We start from the raw sequence: 12,424 nt of genomic DNA, 5'->3' as shown, positions 1-12,424 counted from the left end.
ATAGAGCCAGCAAGAAAGGAGAAAGTATATCAAGTACTAACAAATAATGTGGACGTATCTAAAAAGATAATGAAAAGAAACGATGTTATTTTCAAGAACAGTGAACATAGACGACCAAAACGTTAAGTGGTGTTAACCAAAATATACGATGAAAGGTTTGTTTGTGAACCGAAGTAAAACTATCCTCAATTCTCGAACTAACTATATTACCATTGACAGTGCAGTATCAGACTACAAGAATCGCAGTATATTTTAACATGAATTGCCTCTACTACAGAATAACCTTGTTGAACAATAAGAATAACAACTGAGCATAAAGATAATATGTCGCGTGTCAAAGCATGAAAATTGAGCCGTCGAAAGACTGCTTCTGGTGCTAAATCTAGATAATATGAGCGTTTAAAAATAAACATAGGAGTTCCCTAGTATGTGTTTCTCCAGGTGGTCACTCCGATGGCCAAAGCAGACCAGAATAGTCAAAATAGTACACAATCATGAAGTTATAGCCGTCGAATGCCTATCTTTGTTGCAAAAACATAGAAGTCCCTCAATGCGATTTTTTCCAGTGGTCACTCCGGTGGCCAAAACGGACCAGAATGGTCAATTCTTCTTTTCAATGCCAGAAGCCACATGGCCATGAAAAATCATGAAGTTAGAGTCGTCGAATGTCTATATTTGTTGCAAAAACATGAAACTCCCTCAATACGGATTTCACCAGTGGTCACTCCGGTGGCCAAAGCGAACCAGAATATTCAATTGTTCTTTTTAATACCAGAAGCCACATGTCCATGAATAATCACGAAGTTAGAGCCTTCGAATGCCTATCTTTGTTGCAAAAACATGAAACTCCCTCATTACGAGTTTCTCCGGTGGTCACTCCGGTGGCCAAAACAGACCATTGTGGTCAATTCTTCTTTTCAATACCAGAAGCCACATGGCCATGAAAAATCATGAAGTGAGAGCCGTCGAATGCCTATCTTTGTTGCAAAAACGTGAAACACCCTCAATACGGATTTCTCCGGTGGTCACTCCAGTAGCCAAAACAGACCAGAATGGTCAATTCTTCTATTTAATGCCAGAAGCCACATGACCATGAAAAAACATAAAGTTAGAGCCGTCGAATGCCTACCTTTGTTGCAAAAACATGAAACTCCCTCAATACGGGTTTCTCCGGTGGTCACTCCGGTGGCCAAAACAGACCAGAATGGTTAATTCTTCTTTTCAATGCCAGAACCCACATGGCCATGAAAAACCATGAAGTTAGAACCGTCGAATGCCTATCTTTGTTGCAAAAACATGAAACTCCCTCAATACGGATTTCTCCGGTGGCCAAAACAGACCAGAATGGGTAATTCTTCTTTTCAATGCCAGAACCCACATGGCCATGAAAAATCATGAAGTTAGAACCGTCGAATGCCTACCTTTGTTGCAAAAACATGGAAGTCCCTCAATACGGGTTTCTCCGGTGGTCACACCGGTGGCCAAAACAGACTATTGTGGTCAATTCTTCTTTTCAATGCCAGAAGCCACATGGCCATGAAAAATCATGAAGTTGGAGCCGTCGAATGCCTACCTTTGTTGCAAAACCATGAAACTCCCTCAATACGGGTTTCTCCGGTGGTCACTCCGGTGGCCAAAACAGACCAGAATGGTTAATTCTTCTTTTCAATGCCAGAACCCACATGGCCATGAAAAATCATGAAGTTAGAACCGTCGAATGCCTATCTTTGTTGCAAAAACATGAAACTCCCTCAATACGGATTTCTCCGGTGGTCACTCCGGTGGCCAAAACAGACCAGAATGGTCAATTCTTCTATTTAATGCCAGAAGCCACATGGCCATGAAATATCATGAAGTTAGAGCCGTCGAATGCCTATCTTTGATGCAAAAACATGGAAGCCCCTCAATACGGGTTTCTCCGGTGGTCACTCCGGTGGCCACATAAGACCACAATGTCCAACAATATTTTTACATATCACAACAATATGGATCATGTAAAATTATTGAGATTTCATCATGAGTTAACCAACGCAGATGTGTTTAGCGCGGAAAACCGTTCAATTTCGTTACAGTCAACTCGTTGGCCATCTTGTGGGATCCCTGGAACCGGTTCCAGAAGGACGGGACGTAACCAGAAACATACAGAAATAGTTCTCGACAGATTGTATTATGGCCTAAAGAAGTTTGATGCAAAAACTTCTATCCTGTAAATAATATGAATGTGCTTTCTAGCACATTATCGTGAAAAACATTACTTTCCGGATGTTCCGGATTTCCGGAACCGGTTCTTAAGAATTAGTCAATATTAATGTCTTTAATCGAAGTCCACGTGAACACCTTTCCAACGATTCTTGAATGGTCCTGATTACTTGTTCGGTTGCAAAGTTATAGCTTGCCAAAGTTAGGGTCTCTAAAGCGGCATTTTTCAGTTGAAGCAGGTTCCCGGTGGCCACAGTGACCAAATCCGGAACTCTCCGGGGGTTTTGAAAACTAGACATGTGTGGCTTTCATTTGGGCCAAAGAAAATCAAAATCGGCCCAGCCACTGATTTTTGAGAGCCGTTCAAAGTTTGGGGTCAAAAATGACCCCAGGGTCTTATTTGTAACTTTTTTTATGGGAGCCCCCCTAGGGGTCGTCCAATGTTTTGGATGAATGGAAATGATAGTTTTCCACAAAAAAATAATTGTCTGAAAATTTCAGATTTCTAGGCCTTTCGAAGCAAAAGCTATAGCGAATTGAAATTCGGAAAAGGTCAAAAAAGACCCCAAGACCTTACTAAGGTTAAAGTTTGTTTTGACAATAATGTTTACATATTAGAGATGGTCGGGTTTCAGATTTTACAGACCCGAACCCGACCCGTACCCGAAACATTTTCAATTTCAAAACCCGGACCCGACCCGAACCCGTGAATTTTTTGCTCTCTCAAACCCGGACCCGACCCGAACCCGAAAAATTTTCGTCGATCAAACCCGAACCCGACCCGAACCCGAGAAAATATTTCTCAATAAACCCGACCAAAACCCGAGTCAAAAAATAATTGTTAAATGTATCAAATATGACAAATAAAGCATTTTTCTAAATACTGATTTTTTTACACCGGTACCAAGCCCGACTTGAACCCGACGTTTTTCAAACCCGACCCGACCCGTACCCGAAAATTTTGAAAATGTTCAAACCCGGACCCGACCCGAACCCGATTTTTTAATTTATTTTCAAGCCCGAACCCGACCCGTACCCGTCGGGTTCGGGTTCGGGTCGGGCTTCGGGTTTGAAAACCCGAAACCCGACCATCTCTATTACATATGTAAATGGATATAACCCGGATTAATCCACCTAGTGGTGATACTGCCTTTCTAGTCGATTATGTACTTGTGATCTTTCCGTCGACGTTAGCATCCTGAATCCTGTGAATACTTTATTAATAAAAGCAAGAATTTTATCCAAGCCATCATCGAGTTGGGAAACTTATTGATGGCACATTTATCCGACGTTATGTTCAATGTATAGGCAGGCAGAACTAGAAAATATCAGACCTCTTAGTTAACTGCGTGACCACCTATACTATTACTGGAGGCCGATCAATACCATGACGATGTTTACATATGTAAATGTAAATGGATATCCGACAATCCGTGTTGGTAAACCAACAGTTTCTTTATTATAGCTTCTAGCTGTTATGAAATCATGCGCGACAAGGAACGCAAAGGCGCCGTTTCCAAAAGTCTGGCAGAAAAGGTATGTGAATCCAAGATTCAAGGATGCCGCTCGCAATTTTTTTAGGAGTTTCTTCCGGGATTCCTTCATCTTCGATTTCTCCTGAGATTCTTTTAGGGATTTCTTGCGGGACCCTTTCCAGAACTCCCCCAGTTATTCTTCCTGAGATTCTTTCAGGGAATCTGTTGAAGATTTCCCGGAATTTCTTCAGAGATTTTCCCTGCATTTTCCCCGAATATTCTTCAGCAATTTCCTCGGGTATTCCTGTCATAATTCTTTTCGGAATTATTTTATTGTTCTGCTTGATGTTTCTTTGGAGATTTCACCTTCAGGGATTCCTGCAGGATTCGTTTTAGAATTCCGTTAGAAATTTTTCCCAAGGAATTTCTTCAGAAATTTCTAACATGATTCCTCCGTTGACTTTTCCCGGATTACGTTTTCTGGAATACCCAGAATGCCTTCGGAGATATCCCCAGATTCTCTCAGGGAATCCTTCTGAAATTCTTTCAATGATTTCTTCCTGGCTTCCTTGAGGGATTCCTTCCGAGAATTCTCTTGGGATTCCTACCGAGATTTCTTCGGGAATACTCTCATGCATTACTCCAGCATTCTGTCATGGATTTTTTCCAAGACTCCTTCCGATATTCTTACCAGGATTTCATTCCCTGGAGAAACTGCATTTTTCAATTCAAAAAACCTGTTTTTTTCTGGAGGAATTGATTTTCTATCTTTTTTGGAAATAAAAAGACATAGGGAAGTGGAACCATCTCGGCAGGGGTCCTATTTTGGGCACTTTTCTGCTATAACTCAGCCAATTCTGAACAAATTGACACACTTTTTGGAACGCGATACGTATAATATCTAGCCGTGTACAAATTCAAGTCAATTGGTTTGGAGTTTTTTTTTTATACTTATTCGTTTATTTGGAAGGCTCGGGCGCCACATGGGCATAACTGAGCCGAAATCTTTTGTTTTTACAATAGTTTTACATTTTACAATTTATATTGGTTTGGAGTTGGCTGAGTTATAGCGAAGAGTGCCCAAAATACCGGCCGCTGCCCAAGTGGTTCGCTACCCTATGAAAGGTCATTATTGAAGATGTTTGGATCCTCAGATTTTTTCCATTTTTCCGAAAAATATGTTTTTTTTTTCTAAGTTGAAAGAAAATTGTGCCGATTTGTATTTATTTTTTTAAAAGTTGTATAAGAAATTATGGTAATAACCTAAAAACAATAAACTTAGTTCATGACAAGAAACATTGTTTAAAATTGGTTTGATACAACTAAAATCTCTTAATAATAGGAGGTGATTGATTGCATAGACATCTGCTTATGCAGTGTAGGTCTGAAAAATAGGAAACCATGTGAACAGAGTTACAACAGAAGGTAAACTACACTTTTCACATGAGACGATACGTAACTAGCATTCATGTCGAACATATAATTACCAGTTGGAACATGGAATCGAATGGGTTAACAAAAGACAAGCATAGCCACTCGTCATACATCCTACCTTTTCGCTTTGAACTCGTCCAAATGACCGGCAAGTATAGCTGCTAGGCCCGATGCACCGGCACCCTCCACGACGCATTTTTCCTGCTCGACCAGTCTCAAAATAGCCAGTGCAATCCACTCTTCTTTGACAACGATCATCTTGTCCAGCAGGGGCACCGTTGTGGCGAATGCATTGTAGCCCACTTGCGGAACGGCCAGGCCATCGGCTAGAGTTTCCTTGTTTGGGGTGTACACCGGGGCCTTGTTTTCCAGTGCCTTTGTGAAACTTGGGCACTTTTCCGATTCCACTCCCTGTGAAATACGATCGAAAATGGACCAGTAGGTAGTGCAGTGATGAAAGCATGGTTTGAAGTTTTTAGCCTAGGTGTCGTTCCACGTCAAATCTGTACCGGTGATGGATGGAAACATGAAAAACTAAACAAATTTGACTGACTGTTTTAGAAAGAGATGAAAATAAGTTGAGAATAAATGTGTTCGATATCGAACTTTTAACAATAGATCTGATTTATTATTCGATTTGGTTTGTATATTCATATATCTAATATAAAATAGTAAACCGTTCATTTGCTCTTGAAAAAAAAAATACATGAATTACGGAATAAAGAATCCCAAAGAAAGTGCTGGATAATTTGTTTGATGTTGTTTTTAAATGGTAGATAGTTTGTAATGTTATTGCCCTTTACCAGTGGGCTAGTAAAACTCAAATTTTGAAAACAGTTTAAACACACAATCATGACAAATGGAGAAACATTTTGAGAAAAAAATACTATTTATTTTGGTGGGATTCGAACCTACGACTCCGTATCGCTAGTCCAGCGCGTTAACGGACCAAGCCACATAACAGGTTCAGATTCTGCGTCATAGAAAGTCGAAACACCGCCCTAACCGGATCTTTCACAACTATATCCCTCTTTCGACTCAGAGTGAGGTAAGGCTATGTCTGGATGCTCGTCGTTTGAATGAGCGTACACAGCGCGATGCGTACCCACTACCCCACCAGGACCGTATATTGAGTCGTTTGGGAAAGTGTAGGTATTTGTCGATAATCGATCTCACGAAAGCTTTTCTACAAATATCACTCGAACCCAAATCACGAAAATATACGGCTTTCTCGGTGCTCGGTAGGGGGCTGTATCAGTTTACCCGATTACCCTTCGGTCTCATTAATAGTCCTGCGACCCTCTCCAAGGCTGATGGACGAAGTACTAGGGTACGGAGAACTTGAGCCGGAAGTATTCGTTTACTTGGATGACGTCGTTATCGTAAGCGAAACTTTCGAGGGTCATCTCAAAAGTTTACGAGAAGTCGCACGTCGTCTCAAGAACGCGAACTTGTTGGTTAACTTAGAAAAATCCAAATTTTGCCTCAACGAACTCTCTTATCTTGGCTATTTACTTACCCCTGATGGCTTGAAACCCAATCCCGATCGCATAGAGGCGATCGTAAACTACGAGCGGCCCAACTCAATTCGCGCCCTTCGACGCTATTTGGGGATGGCGAATTATTACCGCCGTTTTATTAGCAATTTCAGTGAGATAACTGCGCCCCTCACCAATTAGTTTCGTAAAAAGCCAAAGACCATCGTATGGAATGAGCAAGCAGTAAAAGCATTCGTTTCTATTAAAGAATATCTGATAGCTGCTCCAGTTCTATGCAACCCTGATTTCTCTCGACCATTTCAAATTCAGAGCGACGCGAGCGATACTGCGATAGCGGCAATACTGACGCAGCAGTATTCGGAAGGAGAAAAGATCGTAGCATACTTTTCTCAGAAGCTCACGCCCGCGCAGCAGGCGTACGCAGCTTCAGAGAAACAGGGACTAGCGGTTCTATCCGCTATCCAAAAGTTCAGACCCTACATCGAAGGGACTTACTTCGTTGTGGTGACTGATGCATCAGCTCTCACCTACATCATGCGCGGAAAGTGGCGTACCTCATCGCGGTTGAGCCGATGGAGCATGGAGCTGCAAAGCTACGATCTCGAAATAAAGCATCGCCGAGGAAAAGACAACATCATTCCCGATGCGTTATCAAGAGCTGTCGAGAGCATCGAGATCGAGGACTCAGGAGATCCCTGGTACTCGGATCTAGTGACCAAAGTAAGAGAGTCCCCTGAGGACAATCTCGATTACAAAATCGAAGACGGGAAGTTCTTTAAACTCGTGTAAACTAAAACCGATGTTTTAGACTACACACACCAATGGAAATTGTGTGTACCCCTAGATTTGCGTGGCCAAGTTTTGAAGCAAGAGCACGACGATGCATTATACGTCGGGTTCGAGAAAACTTTAGACCGGGTAAGAAAATTATATTTCTGGCCGAAAATGTCTGCGTCTGTCCAGAAACATGTCCAGCAATGTCGGCTATGCAAGGAAACGAAACCGGCCAATGTTTCGCAGTACCCAGAAATGGGAAAACCTAGACTTGTCACCAAACCATTTCAGATTCTGTCCATTGATTTTATTCAATCATTGCCCAGAAGCCGATCTGGAAATGCACACCTATTAGTCCTTCTCGATTTATATTCGAAGTGGACTGTGTTAGTACCCGTTTGAAAAATTTCAACCAGTCTAACAATCAAAATTCTTGAGGAACAGTGGTTCCGACGATTTTCTGTTCCCGAAATCCTTATTTCGGATAACGCCTCTAGCTTCGTCAGCCACGAATTCAAAAACTTCCTTGAGCGGTACCAGGTGAAACACTGGACGAATGCTCGACACCACAGTCAAGCCAATCCTGTGGAAAGGCTTAACCGTAGTATCAATGCCTGTATCAGAACATACGAGAAAACGGACCAAAGGTTGTGGGACACGCGAATATCAGAGATGGAGCATGTGATAAACAATACTCTACACTCATCAACCGGTTTCACACCATATAGAATTGTTTTTGGTCACGAAATAGTCTCTTCTGGTGATCAACACATCCGTGAGGTAGACGCGAGAGATTTGTCACCCGAAGCACGAATTGAGCAAAAGCAAGCGGTCGATAGCAAGCTCGCGGATATCGTTCGTCGAAATCTCGAAAAGGCACATGAGCACAGTCGTCATAATTATAATCTTCGGTACAATAAACCGTCACCGGTGTACCAAGTCGGTCAGCAAGTCTATCGTCGAAACTTCACTCAGTCATCCGCCGCGGATTCCTACAACGCTAAATTAGGACCCACTTACGTGCCTTGTACCGTAGTCTCGCGTAGAGGTACGAACTCCTACGAGTTAGCTGATGATCAGGGGAAGATCGTTGGTATCTTCTCCGCTGCAGATCTTAAGGCGAAACTGGAAGCATTTTCTCAGTTTTTTGGTTTTTGATTTTTAATAAAATAACGAAGCAATATTTTCAAAATCGGTTTTCGTGCACATGTAGAGTATGGATCAAGGTATCTCCTGAATTTTTCCCTGGTGGAAAAAGTTTTTCGTTTTTGCAGAAACCATTTTTTTGTGCAATTTTGTTTAAAAATGGTTTCTGCAAAAACGAAAAACTTTTTCCACCAGGGAAAAATTCAGGAGACACCTTGATCTATACTCTACATGTGCACGAAACCCGATTTTGAAAATATTGCTTCGTTATTTTATTAAAAATCAAAAACCAAAAAGTGAGGAAATGGATCCAGTTTCGCCTTAAGCCAAGAGTCGCAGATTCAGAGTAGGTTGTTTGATTTGTCCTTGTTAATGTCATAGTCGAAGTCCGGTTCGTTTATGAATATTTACCGCAGTCACGGTCAATGGCCCAGAGTTCAATAACCACTGCCCATGATAATCAGATGAGTCGTTTTGGTACATTGTCTGTCCTTCGTATTTTTGTAAAATTGTCGATCCATCGCTAAAAGTAAATAAAGTGTAGAGAGAGAAATGTTAGGTAGAGTCTCAGGTTTGCGTGTTAGGTGTTTGTGTAGATGTTTTTTTTTTCATAGCCCCCCAATAATTTCCAACTACCGCCATTGCCATCTAAACGAGTAGCGAGCTCATTGAAATTGTCGGAATGATAAGAGTGATTAAGGTGAATATATAACGAAGCCACACCTCGAATTTTCAAGAGCACAAATCTGAGGAATCAAAAGACGGATTGCGCTGAAAAGTTGATCAATTGGTGACCTGCTGGTGGTGACCAATCGATCAACTTTTCAGCTCAAACCAACCTTCGGTTATTCAGATTTGTGCTTTTGAAAATTTTAAGTGTGGCTTCGTTATATATTCACCTTAAAACTGCTAAATGCAGACATATTCAATGTGCAAAGTAGCAATTTCAACCGGTTTAGCTCCACACTCAATTAGGAAGCACTGTTGGTGGATTTTTGTCCGCAATAAACCACTAAATTTGCACAATTAAGCCAAAAAAATCAGCAACAACACTTGGCACTGCGATCCACACGAAGCTATTTGAGAAGCAAATGGCTATTGTGTAGCTTGAGAGATGCTCTATCAGTAAGCGAAACCGAGAAAGGTATAGGTTGAATTTCTTGCAGTTTAAGAACAATAAACCCTCAAAAGCAGTAGGGTAGAAGCGCGTAAAATGGTACTTGTTCGAGTTTCAGGAACGAGTTCACTATTTTGTCGAATTTCGCGTTCAGAATGCTACTTTCAGAAAAATCGGTAAACATGAAAGTTGTTGACCCAAACCTGGGCCTAATTTGTAGGTAAAGTTTAAATGAAAATAAACTTTATCTTTGATAAAGTTTATTTTCTAAAGGGAGTATGTGGTAGTGTTACCGTTTGTAACAGTAAGTCTGTGTATTTGTGTTAATTTGTTTATTCTATTTGTAAAAAAAAATGTATTGCATGTCTTCGGTTTATTTATTCGAAAATTTAAATTAGCCTAATGCCATAAAAATACCCCTACACTTATTCACACAAACTCACCACACTGCAATAAAAAGCACAAATAGAGTAGTTATAGTTCAGTGGAAAAAAAGAGAAACTAAAGGGAAAAAGAGAAGATGACTATCGAACGATAGGGGGATCAGGCAGCGTTGAAAGAATGACTCGACCTATTTCTCGAGAGGACCTCATTTGAAACAGTCGTTAGAAACTCTGGAAAAGTTAAGTACAAAAGTTAATTTGAAGTGAAAATTTAGCAAAAACCTTTTAAAGCAATACGTATTAGAATCAGGTATGAAAAGAAAAGAAAAAGAAAAAAGCGAAGAGTGGAAGATTTTTAGAAAGCTAAGGATGCATTTTTCTAAATAGGACCCGTTAGTTCTTACCTAAGACCCGCTCCTTGTCCGGCATTTCGGATAGATCCGGTGACCCGGAGTTCCCGGACGTGCTAAAGTGGACCTTTGGGCTCGGTCGAAGTACCCGATAGTTTTCTGAGAGCCCCGCCATCGTGAAGGTCGAAAACGCGAGGTCTTCGGAAACCTAACCTCGCCGGTCCTCAAACCAACGGTGAAGCCAAGTTTGAAGTTGTTTCGGACCCCACGGAGTACTGCCGATACCTACGTGGTCTCCCTTACGCTCGTCAACCGTCGTTGTCGCTGGTCCCACCCCCAGTACGAGACGAGTTCCCACCAAGCGCTCCCGCCAATTCTCCAGGAGTTCCCGGCCGGCCATAGGTATTTATAGATAAGAAGTACCCTGCGCACCCACACCCACACAGACCTGTAATTGCTAGGTTAATAAATCTTTTAAGTGTAATTCATTAGCTTTTTCCAATACACCCACATATCCGAGGTCTGATTAGCCGACTAGATTCCATTCCAGCCGACCTTAAGACCAGAGAGGTGCTCCAGATCGCCCTAGCCAGAAAAAGAGGTTGTTGTAGAACCCGGCCTCACACGACAAGCCGTTGCTCGGCCAAGCTTGCCGAGGTCTTTTGTCCTGGTAGCACGTGTGCTACCCTACCTACCAGTAACATGGCAGTCAAAGGGGTGTCCGAACGCATAGTGAACCCATTCAATCTTTGAGCTGCTTTCATTAAAATTTAGTTTTGCCGATTTTGCTGAAATTTTGCACAATTTCTTTAGGACTTGAATATCTTTTGTGATATCGCACGTTTTCCATTATTGATTGGTCTTCCAAGTTTAGAAGTTGTGTACGCACTATCACTCTCTGTTTATAGCTTTCATCCACCAAAAAAACAAAACGTTATTAATGCATGCTCCCTATCGAAAACTTATCCTCCCTATCCACATTTCAGAAGAAAAAATGCAATGTTAGCCGTTTTCAATCAAAAAATTTTACTTGAAATGTACTACCTGGTCAGGCTCGATTGCGATACAGTTTGATATGGAACGACAGTGAACAAATACCAACTCACAATGATTTTGGTTTGAGGGCTTAAATTCTTGATGGCAGTTGCCACTCCTGCAATCAGTCCACCACCTCCAACTGGGACCACAATGGCATCAATGTTGCTTACTTGTTCGACGATTTCCAGACCGATTGTGCCCTGGCCGGCCATGATGTGGGGATGATCGTAACCATTGATATACGTTTGGCCCGTTTCGTGTGCCATTTTCAACGCAATCTTTTTTGCCTCACCCATGTCGGAGCCCTGTTCAGGTGGTGAGAGAGAGGGATAGAAAGACCGGGAATCCATATAGGAAGGTACTAGTAACGTTTCGCTCGGATGATTTTTGTTGAACGTGCCGTTTGGCCAAGCGTGAAATTCTCACGAGTTTACCCATGGCTGTTTTTGCCCTCCGCGCCCGCTGTGTGTGTACTCACCTGCACGATTACGTTGGCATGATAGTCACGGCACTTCTGTATCTTCATCAGAGAGGCTTTTGATGGCATTACCACTGTGACTGGGATTCCCAGCTTCCAGCAGTGATAGCACAGGCCCTGGGGAGCGAACAAAAAGGGAAGGAAGATTTAATTTCCTAGCGCGTCGATGATGATGATAACTACGAGCAGCACAGGACATGATACAATAATGAAAACGATCAACTTACAACATTTTGCAGTCACAGATTTGTACGGTCTCTCGTACAATGCCGTGAATTTGTATTCGGTAACCATGGTATGGTACATTGTATGATTTGATTAGGAATAAATGAAAACTCATACTGGATGCCATGCTGTCCGGAAAAGCTTTACTCAATACCGTATCCAGTCAGGTTTAGGATGAAAGTTGTACAGTACAACAAACATAAAATATCAATAATTTCTATATTGGTGGTATAAAAGGACGTTTATTATTTTTTTTAATTCCCAATATGATAAAACAAACAACATTGCATTGTAATGGACAAGATT

At 41.7% G+C, this 12,424-nt stretch overlaps 1 protein-coding gene across 2 annotated transcripts in view; it reads right to left on the bottom strand.

Moving 5' to 3' along the window:
* LOC109426656 (L-threonine ammonia-lyase) overlaps positions 1 to 12,424 on the bottom strand; it is a 43,793-nt gene that overhangs the window by 20,261 nt on the left and 11,108 nt on the right. For both annotated transcript variants that reach the window (XM_029863133.2, XM_062857079.1), the window contains exons 4-6: positions 11,894 to 12,010; positions 11,484 to 11,720; positions 5,227 to 5,519 (exon numbers count right to left, since the gene is read on the bottom strand). In XM_029863133.2, coding sequence (XP_029718993.1) covers positions 5,227 to 5,519; positions 11,484 to 11,720; positions 11,894 to 12,010 — 647 coding nt within the window. The remainder of the gene's footprint in view (positions 1 to 5,226; positions 5,520 to 11,483; positions 11,721 to 11,893; positions 12,011 to 12,424) is intronic.

Source organism: Aedes albopictus, chromosome 3 (genome assembly GCF_035046485.1).
Source record: "Aedes albopictus strain Foshan chromosome 3, AalbF5, whole genome shotgun sequence".
Lineage (NCBI taxonomy): Eukaryota > Metazoa > Arthropoda > Insecta > Diptera > Culicidae > Aedes > Aedes albopictus.
This window is presented reverse-complemented; position numbering and strand designations above follow the sequence as displayed.